General features: G+C 37.2%; 1 protein-coding gene across 2 annotated transcripts in view; it reads right to left on the bottom strand.

Annotated features, from left to right (window-relative positions):
• Window positions 1–23,569, bottom strand: part of LOC109099788 (LHFPL tetraspan subfamily member 6 protein) — a 104,581-nt gene extending 81,012 nt beyond the window's left edge. The window contains exons 1-2 of one of the 2 annotated variants that reach the window (XM_042739026.1): window positions 23,413–23,569; window positions 21,520–22,064 (exon numbers count right to left, since the gene is read on the bottom strand). In XM_042739026.1, coding sequence (XP_042594960.1) covers window positions 21,520–21,904 — 385 coding nt within the window. In that variant the 5' untranslated portion in view covers window positions 21,905–22,064; window positions 23,413–23,569. Of the gene's footprint in view, window positions 1–21,519; window positions 22,065–23,274 lie in introns of both variants that reach the window. The other variant, XM_042739025.1, reaches the window with a different exon arrangement.
• Window positions 23,570–26,601: the final 3,032 nt, after the last annotated feature.

Below are 26,601 nucleotides of genomic sequence, written 5' to 3'. Positions count from 1 at the left end.
CCTGCTTGAGTGCCTATCTACTTGAAATTTCCATTAAATGATCAACTCCTGGATGTAAAGGACATTTCTCTTCCCAAGTCCAAGTACTGTTCATTCCCATTGCTCTGTTCTACACAACGTTTACCCAGTCAAGAGGTTTTAAAGTTTGAAAACACTGCCAACAAGTAAACAAAACACACTGATATGCATGTGCCAAACGCGTTTACAGTAAGTCAGCATGCAAATACCAACATCATATTGACCCCATTTGTCATTGTGATATCTCCCCCTATCAACCCCACAAGAAACTGGCTGAGCTGTGGCCTTCAAAAACGCCTTCTTTGGAGAAACTGAATGGCTGGAAATGAATGAAATATGGCTCAGCGTATCGTAAAGCCCATAATAATGGGAGATTTGCCTCTACAATAGCCGAGGGGCCAGCCCTAGGCACTATCAAGGGCTCAAAGACTCCAAGTGTGTCCTCTTTCTTATTATCAGCCTCTTAGCCCCGAACTTCCCATTTAGGTATTAGTGGCCTGCCATGATTGAGTGCATCGTGGGCCTTCTGAAAGAACCAGGCTTTTGAGTTCCCACCTCCCCACCTGCATCCCACTGCATGGTTATCTCTCTGTCTCAAAGAAGGGAGCCATTATAGCCAAGGCCACATCCAGAGCCACAGCAGTGTAAATGCCTATTATGCTGGGACACTGCTATGGGTGGCTGGGATAAATCTTCTCTATTTAGGGTGAAAAAAGCAGCCTTACTTGTTAAAAAAGTAAAAGGGAAAGAACATTCAACTTGCACTAAGTAACTTTACTGCATAGCTGAAGAACATGCATTCTTCTTAAAACATTTCTGGTGCATTGTCATCATCTTGCAGTATAACTGGTTAACATAATTTCCATTAATAGTTTTTAATTATCATCATGACACCTTTTTTGTTTATCTCATTTACAATGAAAACAAACCTTTGTCAGCAAACATTTCATGTGTAATTTCATAAAATTAACAGTGTTTTAACGAATGTGTTATTGTTGATGAACTTCCTTTTTATTGTTGACCATTTTCTACCTATCCTATCCTTTCTGGAATTTCAAGTTCTTTGTGAATGAGTAGTATAGTGTCAGCATTGTGGAAGGTGAGAACCGCCTGCCGGGGAGATGGAAAAGGTGAGTATGTTAAAGTAACGCTAATGGAATTCTCAAGTGACAGCCTAGCTAATGATCATATCTTGCCTGTGCCAGAGAAGATGAGCTCTAACACAGTGAAGCCCTGAGCTTCAGACAAGCATATGTCTCTCTAAAAATCAAGCAAAGCTTTAGTTCAGTCAGGCCACGGAGGCATAGGCTGCGACCAGCTGATGCGGTCAGCTGTCAACTCGCTCCAATTATACCATTCTCCTATTAGACACGGGACATATATATACACGTGGCACTACTGCTCAATCACAATAAAAAAAACACACTCAAACATCCCTCCCAACCCATTATAAGCAATATAATATTATCGTGCACCTTCTGGTTGTCGTCTTCTTTGTTTCAGATCACGAAGGCTTTCAAGTCCCGGTTGGCATGGACCTCACTGCTGAGAGACACTCATCCTCATAACCAAGCTACAGGATAGACGTCCCACTGCCACATCTACACAATTACCACTGTTTGCTTTTAAAGACATTATTAAGTATCTTAATTGTCATGTATTTCCAAGCTGATGGTTCCGGGGGGATAATGTTTAAGCTCTTGTATGTCAATTAATTTGGGAGCAAGAACCCCATAAGGAACCATACCGCCAAAGATAAATTGTGTTCAATAAACTCAAAAAACTTGCCAAAATGGTCCTGTCTGAACTAAAGATGGCTTAATTACTACTTATTCTACTATCTCCTATAACACCAAGAGAGGCTAGCATGTGCTGATTTATCTACTTCATGATGCTTTTCGTTATCACTTAGATCAGAGTAACCATTTTAATATAAGGTGATCCTCCGCAAATGTGTAATACCAGTAGAGCAAATGTACTGTAAGAAAGAACCACTGCAGTGGTTCGTTTTGTCATTGCTAAGTTCTTGGGTTTTTCTTGATATACATAACCTGTAGACTATCCCATATTACACTAATATAGAAAACTACTAAATCATTAAAAAGTTTTTTTTTTTCCCTTCAGTCACATCTTATTTCAATTAGGACAGCAAGTGAGCCAAGATGGTTACATACTGTATGTTGCCCCCTCCAGCAAAATGGTGCATGACGCTCACATCTACAAGCACTGAATCATGAGAGAAAAAAATGATAAATAATGATAAAAATGATAGAGATAAAGTGTTATTTGTCAAAATTACTTTACTGACATGAATTTAACGCACAATGACTCAAAAGCAAAACATTTAGACTCAACAATCCATTATATTCATTATTATAAAATCTGCCAAAGCTTGCACTATAAATATTAATATATCCAGCTCACTTTGACTTAAAATGGCTAGAAATATTTGTTGAATAATGCGTAATACATTCTCAAGTTAATAGCAGGATTGATTTAGTACTTAGATGCCTATGTTCTGAAGTGGATGAATATTTTGCTCTTACAAACGAGTGTGGCTGATTAAATGCAGTATTTGGATTTAGCACATATGCATGAATTTGTGCTTTTTGGCTAAAACTGGTTCTGTGGGTGACATCTGTCCTATGGCACAGCAGTGTAATGAAGTTCATTTTCCTACTGTTTTTGCAAATCGCTCATTGTAACACTCACAACAGGGACAGATAAAGAACACTGGTGGACGTTAAGAATGTTACATGTATGTTAAAATGCTTCATGTATAAGGAGTTTTATTTTTATGAATGCAAAATGTAAAGGGACTTGCGCATTGACTGTTGCTAAAATGTAATGTTAATAGTTTAAACCTTTTTTGCAGATAATGTATAGCATAGCCTACATTGGTACATTCTACAGTACAGTTGGCACTGTTTGGATAAAAAAAAGATATGTACCACTATATATACCATCAGATTATCTGACAAATCAAATAAAGATTGACAGATCAATTGAGTATCAAAATAATCATTTGTTGAAGACATTCCTTATGTATAAGCCTGTGTTGTGGCTATGCTTGTCATATTCTACTAAAAAAGGCAAAACCACCTTAAGGTTCAATAGAGTATTAATGTACTCTGTACATTGTAAACTTTATCATGTTACAGTTTACTGCCCCTATCATTAAATGAATTTGCTCCTGTTGTAAGAGCTATGGTTTGTATGTTAACAAAATTCGGACACACCATTGTCTGAGATGGGTCTCAGTTTCCCTCACCCGTTCCAAATTGATGACCACTGCTCTGGATGTGATCCTCTCAAATGGTGCAAATGGATTCGGGGTCAAAGCAGTCATATCTTACAATGTCATAAATCGATTGTCTCTGACTTAAATATTTCTTGCTAAACATTGGTTGCCACTAGCAATCTTGAGGCATTTGTTAGATTTGATTGACAGTTCATTGAAAATTCAGACTCAAAAGCTCCATCTGGCAGAGTGTTTACTGCTCAGTACAAGGTTTAGACAGTAATTGTATGTGCTACTTGCAGTTCTAACTGTCAGATACTGTTTACTTACGTTACAAAAACTGTCCCATCTGGCTACATTTGGAGCACTTGACCTGATGTGGAAAACAAGGATTAAATATGGATTGCACAAAGACAGTACAGACAGAAAGAGAAAGAGAACATTGTTCAGTGTTTTTCAGACACGTGAAAAACAGAGTATAAAGGAAATGAAAGTTTGAGCGTCTCATATTTCACTGGAACTATAAATACAGGTCATTCCACAAAACAAGCAGCTGGAGGAGTTCAGAAGTGACTGAAATCAAACCCACAATCTCCATATCCCTGACTGACGTTTAGGACAAAAGCACTGGCTGTTCTTCAAAACAATGAATGTCACGGGTGCTTCTCTTTTACAAAATGTAACTTCTGTCTAGGAGAAACCAAATAAGATATTCCTGTTAGTTTACATGAAGCTTCAGCCACATCCATAGATCTGTGAAAAATGACTTGTATATGAAATTCATTCTGCATAGACCAATATAAACCATAAACCAATGTAAACCCATACATTATGAAAAGGGCCGTTTAGGGACATTAACTGAACATTAAGCTGAAGAGGATGATTCCAGAAGTACACCACACTTACAGGTTCACAGGTCTTTGTGGGTCACGTTTTGAGATGTCAGTTTTATATATACTTATGCTTCCCCCGCTGTGGGTAGTAGAGCAGGATCACAAACTCAGCACACAATGTTGGGAATATCAGTTATACAAATGCCTTTTTATATATAGGTGCTAAATTTTAAAAATATATAAATATTTTTTATAGATTTTTATTTTTAACATTACCAATAAAAAAAAAAAAGCAAATACACATATGAACATCCGTTTAGGTGCATATGGAAGTTTGGAGGTGATTGTAACCCTCCTGGAAATGGCAGAAGTCTGGCAGGGAAACACAGGCTCTGAGGCTATACAGTACACATAGGGGATCCACTTAGGTCTCACATATGGAACCCAGCCTTCTACCGGTTTTCAAAAATTCATCAAGTGAACGTTCCACCACCTCTGACTGCCGAGGGCATGGAGGAGCTCGACAGGGCCTACAGTACGAACACTCTGGAGCCGTTTTAGCAAGCCAACACTAAACCGGGGCCTCTCAGTGCCTCTACCCGTTTCAGGTGAGAACACAGGAGGATACCGGCCCCACGAAGGCTATAGAATCTAGAGAATGTGTTGGGGTTCGCTTAGCCTGCAGCTAAAAATATACAAATATCTGTCACTGAGGTGCCACAAGCCAGCGCCCAGGAGAATGCAACACTTCTAGTAGAGTAAGCTCACAACTGTGTCTGATAAGCCAGGGTGATGGCATCCACAATCCAGTGGTCCATCCTCTGCTTAGAGACAGCATTCCCCTCCTGCCGGCCTCCGTAACAGACAAAGAGCTGGTCTGAGGTCCTAAAGCTTAGTGTCTGGTCTACGTAGCATCTCTCCCGGGAGTGTATCTCGAGACAGTACGGTTGAGCAGGTCCGGAATGGCACAAAGTGACCTCAGAATCTTCTGACTCCAAAGGAGGAGGTGGCAGGTGAGTTGCAACATGCGATGGGAGAGCAGACCACCTCGTCGGTTGATGTACGCAGTGCTCGCTGTGTTGTCTGTTCAGACCAGCGCGTGCTTGCCTTGTAAGCGCATTTTGAGATGGTTCAAGACAAGGTGCACTGCTAACAACTCTAGGCAATTGATATGCCAGTGCAGATGGGGGCCCGTCCAAACCCCAGACACTGCGTGCTAGTTGTACGTGGCCCCCCAGCCGGTGGTGGTGGCATCCGTGTAAACCATAGCATGCCTGGTGAACTGTTCTAGGGGCACTCCTGCCTGGAGGATCGTAAGATCTGACCACGGGGTGAAGGTTTGGCGACAGGTGGATGTAACTTGGACCCGGTAAGTGCCACGCTGCCACACCCACTTTGGGACTCGGCCATGAAGCCAGTGCTGAAGCGGTCTCATATGCAATAGCCCTAGCGGAGTAAGTGCCGCTGCAGCTGCCATATGCCCACAGGAGAAATAGTTTCAGTGGGACCGCACATCTTGAACATTAACCGGTAAAGGGCCAGGTTAAAAAAACGCATAACCCACCGGCCTTTCTTGGGTACAATGAAGTAAGGGCTGTAAAACCCTGTCATCATACTGGCTCTAATGCTTTCTTCGCCAGTAGGACTGCGATCTCTGCATGCAAGACAGGAGCATCGGTCTGCCTTCGCTGTCGTGAAGCAGATGCCACTGAACTTGGGGGAATGCGGGGTGAACTTAATCATATAGCCGAGGCTGATGGTCCGCAGAAGCCAGCGATACAGGCTGGGTGGCGCTAGCCAGGCACCCAGATACCGTGCAAGTGGGACCAGCGGAACCACCACTGTCCTCAGAGTGGGACAGTGAGGTGGAATGCAGGGACCCAACTCAAGGCTTGTGAGCAGACCGAAGAGGGGTCTGACTGTGCGGTGCAACGCTTACCTGGTTCCACAGGATGGCAGCTGGTGCGTGAGTAGGGCTTTTGTTGACGGTCTCGAACCGCCCGCTGCTGCCTACTGGCGATGGAGGAGGATGAGTGTGGTCCATGAATGTGTTGCAGCCAAGAGCTGCTGGGCCAGGCACTCGACCGCGTCGCCGAAGAGGCCGGTCTGGGACATAGGGGCATTAAGGAACCAAAGTTTGTCAGCGTCCCTCATATTGACCAGACACAGCCAGAGATGGCACTCCTGGACCACAAGTCTGGACATCGCACGACCCAGAAAACTCGCTGTGACCTTAGTTGATCGGAGTGTGAGGTCTGTAGCGGTCTGAGCTCTTTCAGAACTTCCGGATCGTGACCACCCTCGTGCAGGTCCTTCAGTGCCTTGGCCTGATGAACCTGCAGTAACACCGTAGTATGTAAGGCGGAGGCAGCTTCACCACAGGCTGTATAAGCATCGCCGGACAGGCCAGACGAGTACCTACAGAACCGGGAGTGGAGGCACGGTTCACCCTGCCAGATGGAGGCGGTATTAGGACACAACTGCATCGCAAGCAACCGCTCCACTGGGGGGACACCCGTATACACCCTAGCTGCACCACCGTTGAGGGTGATGAGGGAGGAGAAACCAGCAGATCTGTTTACGGCAGTAAAAGGTGTCGTCCATGACCTGGTGAGCTCCTCATGCACCTCTGGAAAAAAAGGCACCGAGGCAGGGCGCTGAGAACCAGTGCGAGCCACCCCGAGAAACCAATCGTCCAGCCTCGAGAGCTTGGGACACGGTGGAGATTCCACTCGAGCCCTACCCTCTTGGCGGCTCGGGAAAGCACAGCCGACATGTCTGGATCCAATTCAGGCCTTGCCACTACCCCGGAGGGCAGCAGCGCAGCGAAATCTTCCTCTCCAGAGAGCTCTCCCTCCGATGCAGTGATCGACATCTGGTCGTTGGGAGGAGCACCGAAGAATACCAATGTTATGCTCTTTGAAGAGGGCCCAGTGCGTTCCTTTGGCAGCTCAACTGGTTGAGAAGCACTAGAGGAGCGATGGTCCCCCGAGGGTTGGTTCCTTGAGAGGCTTGCCACCACTGTAACCCTCAAACCACCCGTGCTACTGCTGGAATGAGCCCTCACCTGGCAGCCGCCAGGATGAGCAATAGATCGCGGCAGAGGCAATGGACTTTTGCCCACCTAGAGGAAACAGAGTCTGGCCCGCAGCTCCGAGATGGTCATCTTCCTGCAATGGGAACATGACTCATCCGCGAACGCCACCTAAGCGTGTTTAATGCCCAGACATGTGAGGCAGCAATTGTGACCATCACCCAGATCCAGGTAACAACTGCATCCAGAAATGCGTGTAAGCTCTTTTAGAAAAATAGGCTCTTTCAGGGAAATGCTCTTTTAGGTGCTGAGATGCACAGGTGAAATGACCGTTTGCAAACAACATTCTTCTTTTTACCGTTTATTTTAGGCTATAAAACACAGGCGGCGGTGTCTTATCCTATTGTTGATAAATGTAAAATAAACACTAAAAGAAGACTATTTTCTGAGTGTGGATCATGGTCTCATAGGCTATGAAAAATAATGTTTAATAAACACAAATGAATCTGCCGGTGGGGGCGGGGCCACAAATCCGTGAGTTTACAAACCCGAGGGAATGGATTGCGAAAGCGTGCACATGGATTATGAATTAATTCACAAATTAAACAAGATTTTGATGCACATCTTTCTTATTAAATCGTTGTATTCCACCTCGTACTACACTTGATAGATAATCACTTAAGACACTTTGCTGTAGGCCTATTCCACATAATAATATTCTATAAAACTGTATGTTAACACGTAGGCTACCTAGGAGCTTGCTGCATGAATCCGTGAGTACAGTTTACAAATCCGAGGGAATGGATTGCGAAAGCGTACGCACGGATATGAATTCGTTGGTACAGATTCAAAAACCGAGGGTACGGTTTACAAAATCTGAGCGCACGGATTCAAAAAATTTGTGGGTACAGTTTATTAATCCGTGGGCACGATTTATTAAACCGAGGGAACAATTTAAGAATTCGTGAGTACGGTTTATAAACTGAGGGGACGGATTGCAAAACCGTCGCCACGGATTGATTTTTTTTCTCCTACAGGTGACGTGCCGGGCTCCGTAGTAATCAAATGCTCATAGGCTCTCGCCTGTTTAGTCACATATTGCCATATGCCATGTTTCTGGTGAGACGCGTTTGAATGAGAAATGCGCGCCTTCACAAAGTAGATCAGGATAATAATCTGGATAATATTTGCAACAATTAACAATTAAAATTTTGTTCTGCTCCTCATACAAACCTACTGTATTCCACCAGAGAGGACTGCGGCTGCAATGCATCGTCATTTGGATTACTTTTGGTACGGCATTTGACAATTTTGCAATAAATAAATTATTGATTAGTGATTGTATTTATCTGTCTGTCATGTTTTTTTTTATACTGTACAGAAATAGTTATGGTTAGGTTTAGAGGTAGGAGTGGGATTGGCGACTATAAAAAATCCTGTTAATGCTATATTATTAATAAAATAGTAATTTCCTGGCATATTTCAGTCAATTACATTTTATATTCGCTTTAAAATGGGTAGGTTTTCATTTGGGGGTAGGTTAAGGGGTCTAAAAATCTAAATCGCTTTATAAACTTTTTAGAAAATGCATTGATACAAATATCTTAATGACATTAAAAGATTCGGAAATATATATATATAAAAAAAATTAACTAAACATACGTAGCAATTTTTATGTTTTAAACCCTGAAATATATCTAAATGGTACATTTCAGCATCAATAAAAACATACAAAAATGTATGTTTTGTGCTTGTAAACATTACATACTAATACCTATATATAAACAATGAGACCAGGCTGGGAATCTAAGTGAGTTTCTTGCGTGGTTCAATTTGAGTTTATTATTTCTGTGTTTTTTTGTAATAGGTGACAGCTAAGAATGTTCCTTGTCACTGGAAACTTGTTGTCCACAAAGATTTGATGCAGTTCACAAGGATTTTCAATGGAGTGTAAAACCAATGGAGAGCTGCAGTGTGACATGTAAACATGTGGATGAAGATTGTTGTAGTGCTGTAAGCACTGACAGTTTGCTGGACATGATCAAGTATGTGTTCATGCCAACTGTTGCTCACCCACTAGACGTCTGTGCCCTCCTGCTACCATAGAAACAAGATTCCATAATAATCACAAGCCTACCCAACTGCTGTCCACCAGCATTTAGGACTTGGAGGGCCAGCAAAGGAGATAATGAAGACAGATAACAAGATGCAAATGGTTCAAAGTTTTCTCCTTATGAAACTAGAATCATGAAACTGAGAACATAAATATCAAATATCACAAGGACTTGTATTTGGTAAATTGGACAACTATTGTAGTAGATACAGTTTTTAAAGTATATAACAGTTTCAAAATCCATGCAGATCCATTAAATTGTATGTAATTAACATCAACCACAGTAAATGTAAATAGTGTTTGTTCATAAAAAAAAGTTTCTGCCACTAACTCAGGCTGTTGCTAAGGTTTGCTATGTGGTTGCAAGGGTGGTCTGAGTGGTTGCTGGGTGGTTAATGACAATAATCACACTTTCCATTCAATAAGCCACAAAAAATAAGCACACCAAAGTTAAAACTTATTAGTGGCTCATTCAAATCCTTAAAATTAAATGTGGATAATAATAATGCTGAGAACTAATAATAAGCAATTACATATCTGTAACATATGCAAACTTAAAAAAAAAAAAAAAAAAAAAAAAAAAAAACTATAATTTCAGTTGACTTAAAATTATACTCTTGCACAGGGTTTTGCCAGTAACAGGTGTTTTTTTTAAAGAAATTAATACATTTATTCAACAAGGATTCATTAAACTGAACAAAAGTGTCAGAAAAGCCATTTCTAAAGATTTCTATTTCAAATAAATGCTGTTTTTTAAACTTTCTATTTATCAAAGATTTTTAAAAAATTATAATAAAATAAAGTAAAAAAATAACACAGTTTCCAGAAAAAAAGTGGCACAACATTTTTAAACATAGATAAGAAAAATAAATGTTTCTTAAGCAAATCAGATAATTTCAGCTTTGCCATCAAATTAATACTTTATCTTTTAAAATATGCTGAAACAGAAACAATTACTTTAAAATCTTAATAATCTTTCACAATATGAATGTTTTTACTGTGTTTTTGATATTATAAATGCTGCCTTTGTGAGCATAAGAGACTATTCAAAATATTTTACAAATATCTTGCCAGTCCCAAACTTTTCAACGGTAGTGTATGTAGAGCCCTGAAAGCACATTTTGGTTTTAACTTATTAGAAGATACACATTTAAAATTTACAGTCTTATTCTTTTCAGAAAAATTGATCTTGTTCACAAGGGCAAAAAAATGCTTAAAAATGCAATTAGATCAAATATTAAATTAGTTAACTCTAGTTTACTCTTAACAGAATACATAAAGTCTGAAAAAAAGTGTTTCTTGATAGGGTAATGCATGATAAAGTTAATAAAGAAAATTGACTTTGGGGCTGGGTTTATGCTACAGTAATTGGTGAGGAATAAAATCATATGCTACCTACAGTATAAGTAACATCAAATAAAAAATAAAAGCGACAGGTTTTTTTTTTTTTTTTAAAAAAAAAAAAAGAAAAAAAAAAACCTTTGTTGAAATACAGTATGTCAACACAAGAAAGAAAATTACATTTCATGGGGTCTTTGAGGTATATGAGTGGTGTTTTTAAATGGAGGTCGGTCACTAATGCACTGATGAAGCTTACAGAAGCTTTTTACACCAGTCACACAGAGCTACACTGTGTTATATTACCATGGTGACAAGTATGCACTTTCTCGCATAAAATGATATTTCAAGAGCTGTCAACTTTGCATTGTGGAATACAGAACCTTAAATTACAGCTTTCTCAAATATCGACAAACATGGTGCCTACATATTATTTCAAAACTAAAAGATTTCCTTTGATTACAGACATTCAGGCATTTAAATATATTCACCTACTCAAATTCACCCGAGCGTTAGCCAGCTGTCTTATAGTTTAGCCCAAAACAACTTCCGCCTCAGCGACACACCACAGTCATCAAAGGTCAACTAAGACACATCTTCTTCTGTACACAGCTGGTGGCAATATATGCCACCCTAACCTATGAATACGTACAACATTTGAACTGTTTCCTGCACAGTATCTCCAAACACCTGTTTAATAGTAGGGATGCGTGTGTTGCTAGGTGTGAGGTTTCATTTACATTTATGCAATTAGCAGACGCTTAAAAGCAACTTACTTTGCATTCAGGCTAACATTTTTTTGACCTAAACATGTGTTCCCTGGGAATCAAACCCACAACCTTTTGCGCTGCTAACTCAATGCTCTACCACTGAGCCACAGGAACACTTTCACAGGGTTTCCCCAGTCTAGTGTCACACTGAATGCTGAGTGGTCATGTGGACGTATGATGATTTCAAGGGGAGGTGTGAGTCAACATGTATTGCATTCTGAAATTTCTTTCTATTCAATTCTATAATACTACCACCATTGTTATCCTATGTGAAGTGCTGCTATCTGTAGATCTGAACTGGTTTGATTTTCTCTTTGTTTCTTTTCGGCCAGTTATTCAAATATCTCCCTCAAACAAAAATATCTCCACTCTCACAAACAAGGAAAGAAAAATCTAAATGATGATCTCTTTAATGTCTTTACCATCGCTTCAAGACAGCATTGAGATTAAATAGTCAGCAAATGATGACTTTTCCAGTAGTCTCTTGTTAACTCTTGCAAAAAAAAGCTAATTTTGAAGAGATCTCATCAATGTCTCAAACTGTTCTCTTTGTTTCACAAATGCAACATCTGCAAATCTCTAATCAAAATAAAAAATCTCGATATTAATTATTCCAAAACCAAAATATCTAGCATGTGACTCCTCTAGTTTTAGTAGAGATCTTAACAATAGTCTCATATTGTGCTCAGACTTTACTAGACACCAAAGTCTGGAGTTAAAATCTCAAGAAGATCCCACATTTTTCTCACCAAAATATTCCAAGACCAAATGGATATCTCATATGAGTCTGCAAAAATAGTCGTCAATCACCTTTATTTCTATAGTCTCTTATGTAATATAGATTGTGTCAAAACAGCTTTACAGGGATAATCACCGGAAATTAGTATTAGTTTTAGTATTCAGATACTGCTATAAAGCAGCTCTATTATAAGTACTACAAAAAACGGCAATGCCGTTATTCAGTTCGAGTCAGTTCAGTGTTGAGCCGATACAGTTCAATGCCAGCGACGATGTTGCAAGTTGAGAAAATATTTTCATCAGGAAAGTCACACATATCCTATTCTACACTCTCATTTGCATTGATTTGAGAATTTAACTGCAGTTGAAATGCAGCAAATCCAACAACACATTATTCCTCAACACAATGCAGCTCTAGCTGGGCTCTGGCCAAACAGCCCTGAGATTTGCCCCCAAAACGGCATCTCTCTTTTAGCTCTGTGGAGCTGCATCACTGCAGGTCACATCAACACCTCTGAAATTACTAGTCCCAAACCATTCACATATAAGCCTTTAAAATGACAAGAGTCCAAGATGCCTAAATGTAGATTTAGACTTTGGTGACAAAGGGCTATAAATCTGTTTGAACATATGGCCATGTTATATATATATATATATGCTGTTTGGATGAAGTGGAGAGAGATGGAGTGTAAACTGAGGGAGGTGGTGAGGATGGTGAAGTGTCTTCCTCTCCCACACTGTGCTGTGACAGATGACTGAGCTGTCGGAGCTCTCCGGATGGCTGCTGACAGGACTGAATTTCACTAGAGAAGTGGTCACTGCAGCGCCCCTGTCATTTTACAAGGAGTCACTGAAAAGCAGCATAGGGATAAAACCTGTGTGGTTTTTGGTCTTTTGCGTTTAACAATGTTCTTGCTGCTCTTTTCCGTGCATGAAAGGCAATGTAGAAAAATTACAAGAAGCTTTCCTTATACATAAAAACATGTACGTTTACCAATCTTAATTTTAACCTTTAAAAAAAGGTTTTCTGTAATAATAAAATTTACTAAAACAGGTAAGTCATTTGTTCTTACAGGAGATATGCAGGAGAGTCTAAGGGTTTACTCAAAAAAGTATATGCACTTTTGAAAAGTTTTGCATATACATGACAACATGCCAAAACGATCCCCATATTTTTAATATATTATTAATTATTAATAAAATGATATATTAATATATTATAAAATTTAGCTATATATTATCTATTTAGCTATATTATTATTATTATTATTTCAGTTTTAGTCATTTTAGTACTCCAATTTAACTTTTATTCAGTTAGTAGCCAAGGCAACATTTCTATTTTTAACTTTTTCACATAATAACTACATTTAATATTATTTCAGCTTTATTTCAATTAACAAAAACAAAAACAATTTGCAATAGTTTTAGTTTTATTTAATAATAATGACACGAAAAAAAGCGTCCCTATAACACAATCAATCAGTTTCACACCATGCCTAACAACACCCATTATTTATGATAAAATCCCACTAATCCACAGCCTCTCTGCTTATTGCTTAAATACAATACATTCAGGCCCAGAGCTGTTCTGCCCAAGGTAATTTCACAATAAATATGTCAATTACATGTAAAACGATTCTATATGTCAGCTGAAAGATCTTTGAATTATTTTAATGATCAACCTCTCAGACATTCTCATTTTCTCAAAACTGTACAGTTTACTTCCATAAAATAGAAAACTGAAAGCACGGTCCATAAATCAGCTATGAAACAAATTTTCCTCACTACTGCTCCTTTCATTTTAAGGTTGGCTGTGCAATAACAATCCCCTTATGTCAGCGCTGTTCATTTTGCAGAGTGCTGAGTGTGAGGTGGTAGAGCGGTGTGGTGCACTTGGCCCCGTGCTGCTGAAAACAAGGACTTAACAACCTAAAGAGATAAAATAACACTTCCTGTCTGTCCTTTGCCAGGCCAGACTTCCTGTTTGTCTGAAATAAATCTTTGCTTAAGCTGGACATTCCACCACGAGTCTGTTTCTCTCTCTCTATTCTTTCACAAGCTCTCTCTTCCTCTGTTTCTATTTTATTCTGTTATACTCCCCCTCTTGAGCTGCTCGACTACCCCATGGGTGACAGAGCTTTCAGTGAGAGAGGTTAAAGAGAGCTGAAATAGAGGGCTGGAGATCAGGTCACAAAGAGATAACACCTCCTGAACGTAGGTAATTGAACAGTTTAGGACGACAGAAAGGGAAAGAAAGAGAGCTAGTAAACGACAGATGTGAATGACAAACAGTACACGGTCAAGCAACAGTTAAAGAGAAGAAGTCACACAAGACCCGCTGCCTATCATGTCATACATTCAAGCATATATACACACACACACACACACACACACACACATATTTATATACATGTACACAAGTAACATTTTTAATGACTTCTGTTTATTGATAAATAAAACAGTCATTTTTATTTCATCAAAAAAGGCCTAAGGAGACCTCAGAACTTTAGAAGCAAAGAAAAAATAACCTTACAGGTTTTGCTCATAACAAAACAATTTCATTTTAATCCTTGATTTTAAACATAGGCCTACATGGCAAATAATGAATTTCTGCACTGCACTGGCTTCCTATTGAACAATGCATATGTTTTAAAATCCTGCAAAGCTCTAAATGGTTTAGCTGCTCAGTACTTGACTGAGCTCTTATCACATTAGTTCTTCATGTCCACTTGGATCTCAAAATTCTTGCCAGTTGAAAATAACTACAACTATCCACACCATGTTTGCCTAGCCAGAGAAGATCTGGCCCCCGGATTGTTCACTTCAAAACAGAAAGTATTTTATTCAGATTTGACTCAGTATATTTTTGATTTTCAAATCAACTATTCAGTTACTCGGCCCCAATCCAAAAGTACATGATCAGCAATTCTTCACAGTGTGAATCATAAAAGCACCCAACAATGAATCACCTGAGTTTCAGTATTACGTCAAGAAAGTGTCTAAGAGGGATGTCAGACAGACAGATAAATCTATAACCCAGAACTTTAAATATGAAAGGGAAATTTAGGATAATATTTGTACTTTGATGAACAATTTGCTTACAATGAACAGTTCTCCCAATGACTCATCTAAGATCTTTTACATTTACATTTACATTTAGTCATTAAGCAGATGCTTTTATCCAAAGCGATTTACAAATGAGGACAATGGAAGCAATTCAAAATCAACAAAAGAGGAATGATATGCAAGTGCTATAACAAGTCTCGGTTAGCTTACCGCAGTACACGTAGCAGGGTTTTTAAAAAAAAAAATATATATATATATATATATATATATATAATAAATAAAAAGAAAACAGAGAAAAAGAATAGAGCAAGCTAGTGTTAGAGGACTTTTTTGCTTTTGTTAATTGCATAATAAAAAGAAAACAAACAGATAGAATACAAAAAGATTAGAAAAGCTAGTGTTAGTTAGTTTTTTTTTTTAAGAGAACAACCAGTAAATAAATGGAGTGTAAAGTCTAAAAGGTTTTTTGTTGTTGTTGTGGTTGTTGTTTTTTTATAAATAGAATTAGAATAGAGAGTGCTAGAGTTAGAGGGTCAAAAAAAGATGGAAGAGATGTGTTTTTAGCCGATTCTTGAAGAATGCTCAAAGCTGCTTGGATTGAGTTTGGCAGGTCTTTCCACCAGGAGGGAATATTTAATTTAAAAGTCTGTAAAAGTGATTTTGTGCCTCTTTGGGATGGCACAATAAAGTGACATTCCCTTCAAGAATCCAAGCACATAAGTCTGAAGTAATGAATTTAGGTAAAGGCGTGCAGGGCCAGTGGTGGTTTTGTAGGCAAAACATTAATGCCTTGAATTTCATGCGAGCAGCTATAGCCAGTGCAAATTGATAAACAGAGTCAAGTCAAGTCTAGTCACCTTTATTTATATAGTGCTTTTAACAATAAAGATTGTGTCAAAGCACTTTACAGTATTAAATAGAAAAATAGTGTGTCAATAATGCAAAATGACAATAGTAAACACTCAATTTTCAGTTAAAGGCATCCAGCTCAGTTCAGTTTAAATAGTATCTGTCCAATCAAGTCGACAATATCGCTGGATATTAAGTGTCCCCAACTAAGCAAGCCAGAGGTGACAGCGGCAAGGAACCAAAACTCCATCAGTTACAGAATGGAGAAAAAACCTTGGGAGAAACCAGGCTCAGTCGGGGGGCCAGTTCTCCTCTGGCCAGATAAAACCAGCAGTGCAATTTCGGCTGCAGCAAAGTCACATTGTGCAGAGGACCTATCTAGTTCCTGTGGGCTGTCTAGGAGACGAGGTGTGATGTGCATTCTTTTTGGCTCATTAAATATTAATCTTGCTGCCACGATCTGGATTAATTGTGAATGTCTGATAGAACTGGCTGGAAGACCTGCCGAGAGAGCACTGCAATAGTCCAGTCTGGACTGAACAAGAGCTTGAACAAGGAATTGTGAAGCATGTTCCGAAAGAAAGGGCCTGATCTTCTTGATGTTGAATAAACCAAATCTGCAGGACCGGGCAGTTTTAGCGATGTGGTCTGAGAAAGTCAGCTGATCATCAATCATATCTCCAAGATTTCTGGCTGTTTTTGAAGTAGTTATGTTTGATGTGCCTAAATGGATGGTGAAATTGTAATGAAATGATTGGTTTGATGAAACCACAAGCAGTTCTGGCTTTTAGCCAAAAGGACACAATGCAGGAAGAACCTGTTCTCTGATCCTCTGAAATGTACTTCAAAAAACACCATGAAATTACTATTGTACATTTCCAAAAACATGGTATTACATTTTCTTAGGTGATATGCATGTTACATTAAAATGAATTCAAATCCACTGCAACGCCTGAATAATATGTCCATTAGTTTGACAGAGGAAGGTTTTCCATTAGGTTTTATTGGTTCAATTCCAGCTGGCAAACACACACACACAAACAAACACACATTAACACACACAGACAATGCAATTACCTATGCATGTTTATATTTATCCTGTGCAGAAGGACACATGCCGGTACATTTGTAATCCGGGGGGGGGGGGGGGGATGGTTCTTTTAAATAAAGAACAAGAATGAATTATAAATGTATGTCAAAAATAGATAAATCATAATAATAAATAAAAAATAGTTTTAAAATAATTTTAAAATAATTAAAAGAGCTTTTACTTATAAAATTTTCAATTAAAAAAAAAAAATTGTAGACAGTTGATCACATAAGCAGCCAATTAACATCTGACTGAAACCTAAGCCCTCTGAGCAATTTCTTAGATTTGAGTAATAAATAGATCAAATCAAACATCATATTCACTGTTAAACTGATGAATCAGTTTAAAAACTGGTTTGTAACAGTATTGTTTTATTTATATTTATATAGTGTTATATTATTTATTGTAATTATTATTTATATATTGTAATATTGGCATTTTTTATATTTCTATTAATTCTATTTTTTCTGTTTAATTATTATTATTATTTTAGTTTTTTTTTATGTTTTCATTTAATATCATATTTAATATTATTTCAGCTTAATTTCTATTACCAAAAAATGATTTTTAATAGCATTTAGTTTAAGTTTTAGTTAACAATAACAACACTGGTTTAGAACAAGGGAGTGAGTAAATAATATTGTTAATAATGATAATTAGATTTTTTTTTTTTGTAAAATATAATTTTTGAGTAAACTATAATTCACATGCATAAAAGAACCTCGAGTCAGTTCTGACCAACAAGACCATGACAAGAACCATTCATCTCTGAAAGGACAAAGACAAGAGGGCAAGAGGAGGGATCTAATCAAAGATGCTTTTGGTTACACATAAAGGGCTTATCAAACTCATTATCAGTAAAATGGGCATCAGATGAATCAATGTGAACTGCAGGGAGGTGCTGCCTTTGCCAAAGCCCCTCTGCTCAGAGCCTTCACTCCCAGACAGCACTCATTAACACACCACAATACAAATTAAAGGGACTCAATTGTTGAGGACAACCGCGGTCCAGTAATTTAACATCAGGGTACTGTTTCGTCTCTCTCTCTCTCTCTCTCTCTCTCTCTCTCTCTCTCTCTCTATCCCCCCTGGGTCACTCATCTTTCTCTTAACCCCTGTCTGGTGCTTTTTTATATCGCTCATTCACTCTTGCTCTGTCTTGCATACTTCAGTTTAATGCCACGCTTCAACTCATGCAGCAAGTTCTATGTCAACAGTTATTAACTTTCTGGAACTCAAAAAAAAAAAAAAAAAAAAAAATATATAAACTAGACATCATGACCACACTGTCCTACCTACACCTACATGAGAGTAGTATAGTAAAACCATGTATTGTGGACATTATATAATGTAACGTTAGATGTTTTGAACATTGAAATTCCATGATTGTATAGTAAATCTATGGTATAGTATATTGAAGCATGTTATATTATTATTACTAATGCCATTGATTTTGTGAAAACTTACCATGGTAACACTATGGTAATGCTATATTTTTGGACATCACTGTATACATAAATGTATTTGGCATTACCATGGTAGCACAAATTTAGAATTAATAACACAAAAATTTGGTGAACAGGGATAAGATGGTAAAAGTAAAACTGCAGTATATTCGAAATACGTCATGGTACTGTACCGAAATGAATGTGAAATTCATGCAGTGCCATCACTGTACCATATTTACTACCACCGTATTTTTCGTAAGAGTCTAATACTATGGTAATACCATTACTTTTGTTCTACATTCAATATTGTATTCTTTAAACTTGAAATACATTTTATAATCATACCAACATCATACAGTTCAAAAGTCTGAGGTCTGTAAGATTTTATAAATGTTTATGAAAGACATCTGTTATGCTCACCAAGGCTGCATTTATTTGATCAAAACGTATATATATATATATATATATATATATATATATATATATATATATATATATATATATATATATATATATAAGTTTTGACGTATATATCGTATACGAAATCTTTGGTAACATTACAGATGTCTTCTTTACTTCAAATTAAAAAGTATATAGGAATAGAGACATTTAAAATGTGTACTCAGTCCTACTCACATTCTCTGAAGACCAGCAAATGCTCATACGTCAGATTCATAAGTGCAAATGACTAGTTGTCAGTTTCTATTGATTGCAAGAGAAAAACTGCTGATAAGGGGCATGATGCTTGCTTGCATAAGCCATGAGGAACTATATTACTCTGTGTGATGAAGGCAGTGCAACATGGGTAACATGGCAGGATGTGATGCGTTCAGCAGCCCTGCAGTCCTGTAACCTCCTTGTGTCTTGGTCTCTTAAGTCAAATCCCGCTGTCTACTAGTTAGAAGCGACAGCGACACCTCAGCTGTCATCCATGAACGAATGATGACGCACCTGGGTAGCCAACTGGAGATAAGGTGAAATCTGCCCTGACACTGTTAGCTTTGGGGAGAACCTAATGTCAGAATAGTTATAAGGGCAAACCTGAAAGGATTTATATATGAGGAAAGCACATGAACACACAAAAAATACAAGATTTTAATTTACTAAATCATTATAATTCAAAATAGTCATTGTTCTCACAATTGTCTATTTATATTAACTACTTTTTTATAGCAAAGAGTTTTATGCAAATTGTTTGCATTTTCATGAATTTCAAAGGGTGAGTGGAACTGAACGACAAAACCATTGTTTTAGTCTGTCTTTTTGAATTCAGAATATAGAATATATTTACCTCATTTGCTGTGCTTGCTGGTTCAAATTAGAAATATGTATTATCAAAACTTCTAATACATGTATATTTTAACAAAAGTTACTTTGAGATGCATTGTTCCTGAAAGTTGCAAGTTGTTAGAACTTTGCCATATGAAATTAGATTTTTAGTGTAGTATGTAATAAGAAAATCTACAATAATAAAAAAGTACCATTCAGCATCATTGTACTTAGTCTCTAAAGCTTACAGTTAAAATGCTTAAAAGTCAGCAACATGAAACCCATTTTACATCCTTGTATTTCTGATTGAAACGGGATATTCAAAGAGACAAAAATATTGCAAACTTGGTTATATACATCTTCAGTGGTATTTATAGTGAAAGGGGTTGTCACATAACAGAAAAGAAGCAGGTGACTGGCAGGCAAGGTTAAACAAATAAGAGGCATTCATTTACATATTACATATATTATTTTACACTTTTTATTAGTTCATGTACTCCCTGGGAATTAAACCCATTACCTTACGTTATGATGAATTGTGCATGCTTGCTTATGCAAGAATATGCATTATGAGGCTAAATGTAGAACTTAAAAAAGAGTGATTAGCAGTTACTATGTGAGTTTGCACAAACAGTGAGCTAATGAGAATGAACATGAGATAGTGTCTGCTTGGCTGACACAACAGAGACAAATTGGTTGAGTTAATGAAGACAAAGATAAATGAAGATAAATCATTTTAAACATCACAAAACCATGAGCCACACTAGAATTTTCCACACATTGAGCCACTGCAGTACAAAGCCAACTTCATTCTAAGATGCTCCATGCAGTATTTATTTCACCTTCTCTGGCATGTGCCAAAAGCCCTCAAGACTTTCAGAGCAGCAAATAAAAGGCACCTTGCAGGCGAGAACTAAACAAACTGGGTTTGGAATTACAGGCTCCAGCTTCCAGTCTAAACTCAATCAGATTCCCTTCCCTCTCTCTCACTGAGGCAAAGGCACCCTGAATTAAACTGGATGGAATCAATGTTCACCGAACTAGAGACAAAGAAAAAGGGGCTTGAACTTGATGACCTCTTCATTATGATTTGAATATGAGTAACTTAAGAACATTCATTACGTGAAAATTATATCAGTACCAATCAATAATGACTCTGATGTATGCTTATGCTGATCTTAATCTCATACTCTGAAAAAACTATACCACACACATGAAAACAAACCTTGATTATGCATGTACCATGTATGCATGCAACCCGCCTTATGTTTGTATGTAAAATAAAAGTCCAAAAGTCTGGGGTCAGTTTTTTAAATGTATTTATTATAATTTTTTCAACTGCTGAAAAATCCTGCTTTTCCATTACAGGATTTTTTTTATTTTTATTTTTTGTATTCAGTGTATGTATGTATTCAAACAGATTTTTTTATTTGTAATATTTCACAATATTACTGTTTTTACTGTATTTTTGATCAAATATATGCAGCCTTGGTAAACATAAAAACATTGTTATTTCTAACAAAAACATTAAAAAATCTTGCAGACCCCAAACTTTTTAAATGGTTAGAATGGCTATTATAGCTGACCGGTGTTATAGGGTTAGTTTCACAAAATTTCTCATGAACTCTATAACATGAAATGGACATATTTCAACCATAAAATCATAAAAAAAAAAAAAAAAAATACATTCCAGTAAAAAAACTATTACTCACCTCCAAGAAACTGCATGCCCCCCGCTGCACGTCCGATGGTTCTGGAGATGAGTTCTGATATGCAGCAGCCCATCACCGCGGTGAGTGCCACCAGCAGCAGAAGGCCACATCCAACCCCCGTCACGACTGTACAGATCTGCCACTCCACGCTTGGGATACCCTGAAAGCTTGCATAGCGCCCGCACTGCTCCAGCATGATCGTAGCCTGCCTCTCTTCATCCCGAACTGGGTACGAACACCGCCGGAAAGTACCGAAGGACACTGGCTTATCCATTTGTGAGCCCAGCAGCCAGTAGGGCATGAAGAACCCCACGCAGGAAGCTGCTGCACTCAGCAGGGACACCAGAGCCCAGATCATCCCCGTACATGTTAGGCTGGATGCCATTCTGGAGAAATGTCTTTAAATATTGGCCACAATTCCAGAAGAGAGCTTGGAAAAGAGGATATCAGACACACAAAAAATAAAAATAAAAATTCCTTTTGCCTTGCTGGAAAGACGATGTCTATCTCCACACAGTCTGCACCATCGTTCTGTGTGCAGTCACCTGAGAAGAAGTAATAAAACACATTGTCCCCTCAGTCTTCACAGTAAAGATTCACTAGATTCACAATTCCTGTTATATATGCAGCGTTATACACTACCAGTCAAAAGTCTGGGGTCAGTAAAATTGTTATTTATTTACTAAAAAAATAAATTAATACTTTTATTCAACAAGAATGCATTAAATTGATCAAAAGTTACAGTAACATTTTTTAATTTTACAAAAAAACTACATATTTCAAATAAATGAAGTTCTTTTAAACTACCTAATAATCAAAGAATCCTGAAAGTCATTGTTTATTGCAATCAGCAGAGCTGATTTATACAAACAGCCCCCAAACTTTTGAAAGGTAGTGTACTTTTTAAGCTTAGATTATGTGCCCAAATGTATCTGCCCACTAAATTTTATAATTTTACTGCACATTTTCTTTCTTATAGTGTTGTTATTGATTAGTTGTACATTTCAATATGACAAAAAAAAATATTAATCTAAGTTTTATAACATTAACTAATGATGTCAAGCTTCTGAAGTTTAATTTAATGTTTATAATATTGTTCATTTAAGTTGCCAACCAACTTTTTTCATATAAGGCTGAGTGTGGAGTCTAACATCTAATATTTACACAAAAGATTACAGGTGGTTACTAGAAAAGAAAAGAAAAGAAAAGAAAAGAAAAGAAAAGAAAAGAAAAGAAAAGAAAAGAAAAGAAAAGAAAAGAAAAGAAAAGAAAAGAAAAGAAAATGGCTAAAAACGTTTTGTGTGGTAACATCTACATTCAAATGATTTTATTAAAGTATTTGATATGACTAAACGAATCTGAATACAGTAGGTCAAATAGAAACTCATTTAAGGGTCGGAACTCATGGTAACAATAGCACATTTTCACTTTTCACTGTATGAATCTCTTATTAATAAGACATAATATGCTTGATATATCAGCTGTGCTCATGTGTAGCATATCTGCATTTATATTTCATGATGTTATTGATTATTATATAATGTAATCATATGTATTAATAATATGAATGTAAATTACTATAAAGTCTCAAACGTCTAATATTTACAGAAGATAAAGGGGAAAAAATCCTACAAATCTCAACAGATTGATCATCTATTATTAGTGCCAATTCATGACAGTCCTGTTATGCAAATGCAAAAGACGCCATCATGCAAACCATAAATATTCATAAAAACATCTTATATGATAACTTACATAGATATATTCTGACTGGTGTGTTAATGTCAAATTCCGGTCCAGCTGCGTGGGACCGTGGAGAATAAATAAACTTTGTCCGCTGAACGGGACGCAACTCGCGGTACGCGCGCAGAAAACATGCATTAAATTCCTTACATGAAGTCTGCTGAGATCTGCTTGTGCCTTTCTGTTTATTTCACTGTCACTCCTGCAGAAAAGCGCTAAAATAATCCCAGCGTATATTGAGCTGTGTCCGTGTCCACGCACTGAGCGCTGTGTGGCAGCAGACAGACTACACGAGTCCTAGGCGCGCTCTCTTGGCTCACTCACTCGAGGCTCCTCCCACAGCCCTAGTGCCTTTTAAAAACGGCGGGGTTAGTTGTCACACTTTTTACTCCAGTGTATATAAATTTATTTTAAAATCAGTTTCTGCACAGACACGTAAAGTCTTTACTAAAAAAAAAACACACACAAAAAAACAAACACCTTCATAAATGCCTAGGTGAAAAGATGCAGATCATTTATCATACATGCATGCTTTTCAGTGAATACCTACAGTAGGTAAAAAAATAAAATAAATAAAAATAATATATATATAAGTAACATTGTAACATTGTAAAAATAACCATTAAACACTTAAAAATAAAAAATAAAAAAGGCCTAATATGTGGCCTATAAACAATTGATATAATGGGGAAAGGGTCAATCAACACAAGCAAGCAACGCACAAACAGTGCGCAAGAGTTATGCCGGTGAACATCAGTCAATTCACTATAGAGAAAGAGAAAGTAAAAAAATTAAAATAAACTGACGGAGCTTTCTAATGCTTCATTAACGGCGCATATTATCTGAGACAACGAGATACGGTACGGTAAAAAAAATATTGCGGGGCAATAATTTTATGTAATTTAATAATAAAAGTAACCTAATAATAATAATAGGCCCAATAATAGGAAGAATGTAACAGGCCTACATTAATTGGAAATGCTAAGTCCAATATTGCCAGTTTTTGATGCTTTGACAATATCTCTGGCTATCGTCGACACATGATACGACGCATCTCAGCACGGGGAGGTTATTGCGGGACCCCACCAGTGCGTGCCCTGCGTGCCCATCCACTATGCCACTGTGTGGAAATAGTTATGGTTAATAGTTAAAGGGATACTCCACCCCAAAATGAAAATTTTGTCATTAATCACTTACCCCCATGTCGTTCCAAACCCGTAAAAGCTCAGTTCGTCTTCGGAACACAGTTTAAGATGATTTTGGATAAAAACCGGGAGGTCTGTGTCTGTCCCATAGACTGCCAAGTAAATAACAGTGTCAAGGTCCCAAAAAGGTATGAAAGTCGTCTGCAGAATACTCCATCTGCCATCAGACGTGCAATCTTGGTTATATGAAGCAACGGGAACACTTTTTGTAAGCGAAGAAAACAAAAATAATGACTTTATTCAACACTTCTCTGTGTCTCTCCACATCACCGTATGCTGCGTATGCTCTTCTGTATCATCCACACCACAAGGATGCGCTGTTTCTATGTGTATTTAGCTTTGATTTTAAAGAAAACAGCGCATCCTTGTGGCACGAATGATGCAGAAGAGCATACGCAGCATACAGTGATATAGAGAGTCTAATAACTATTTTTTTTTATTTGCCTTTTTTGAAGCTGCTGTATATATATATATATATATATATATATATATATATATATATGTATGTATGTGTGTGTGTGTGTGTGTGTGTGTGTGTGTGGTGTGTGTGTGTGTGTGTGTGTGTGTGTGTAAAACACAAGGTGGCTGGATTTGCATGCTATTTAGATGAATCTTATAGATGTCCATTACTTTCACTCAATTTAATTTGTGAAGCCCCTCCATAACATCCCCAACAAAATACTCCTGGAGCCGCCACTGACCCCCAGGGGACACAAAGGAGTTCTAGGGGATCAGTAGAAAAGTTTAGTGAAGAAAAAGTAAAATCAAATAAGTAATAAATAAATAATATTGAACTAACTAATTAAATATACTAAACCAACTAACCAACTTTAAATGATAAATAATACAACTAACATAGTTGTGAATTAAAAAAAAGAAAAGAAAAAAACATGATAATGTAATGTGATAAAAATAAACAATAAATATAATGTCATTAAACGTAAGAAACTACATTATTTTCCAAATAATACTTTACACATATTTACATATTTAAATTTTTCAGATAGAAGTTATAATAAATTCACTAAATTAGGACTTGACTAATGAGTGCAAAATAAGCTATTGACTAAAAAGCAGCTTAGGGAGAGTTGTGATAGGGCTGATACAATGGAGGAGCATGTGTAAAGCTCAAGAGATGCTGCTGCAAAGTGGTGCATGCTGGAGGAGTGACCACAGCTGTGAATAATTCACAAAGGCTTCACATCCAGAAACACCACAGAGAGCGTAACCCTGTGACTCACCCCCTTTTTCCATTTAATCCCTCTGAAGAGAAATGGGCTGAAATTCAATTGTTTTTGCCCTCTTGGGTGCAATATCTGTAGTTGTTGTGATTATTCATTGTCAAGGTAACTCCCCCTTTCCCTCTGGCAAGGTGAAGTTAATGCCAAGGCACTGGTTTGAAGTGATTTGTTGCATTTTAACAGCAGTTATAGGTGCCATTGGTTTGGGAATTAAATTGACAGCAAGTTGTGTCACCTCAAAAGACCACTGTTTTTATTGTGTTTGCTAACTTAAGAGTTCAGGTGGTTAATGTTGATGTTTGAGACCTTCTGTTGACTTTTACTGCTATCTCATAAGAATCATTAGCTTCTCCCCACAATGTAGGCAATTTCAGGTTTTATCTTTATGGGGAAAATATTAGCCTATCTTTATGCACATTATTTGGTCCCTTCATGTATGCAAAACCTGACCCACATGCTTACGCATTTATATGGTATCTAACTAAATGAGGATTTACCATATGTTTTAAAGTATAACGTTATCTATAGTTACAAACTTAAAACTCCCAAACCAAACCAACCTTTATTTTTTTATTTACAATATAATTAATAATAGGCTATAAACAATATAAAATATAAAATAATTATTATAATAATATTATATCATTGTCATTATCATATATATCAGATATATATATATATATATATATATATATATATATATATATATATATATATATATATATATATATATATATATATATATAGCCTACATTATTTTATAAGATATGTTTTATTCAAATATATTAAAATGCTTAAATCATTAATGTTCTATTTAGAACATTAGAACATGAAACGTTTCACTTCACTTTTTCCGCAAACGTCAACAGCTCGAGGCCCGGAACTAATGTGTC

Source organism: Cyprinus carpio, chromosome B15 (assembly GCF_018340385.1).
Source record: "Cyprinus carpio isolate SPL01 chromosome B15, ASM1834038v1, whole genome shotgun sequence".
NCBI classification, from domain to species: domain Eukaryota; kingdom Metazoa; phylum Chordata; class Actinopteri; order Cypriniformes; family Cyprinidae; genus Cyprinus; species Cyprinus carpio.
This window is presented reverse-complemented; position numbering and strand designations above follow the sequence as displayed.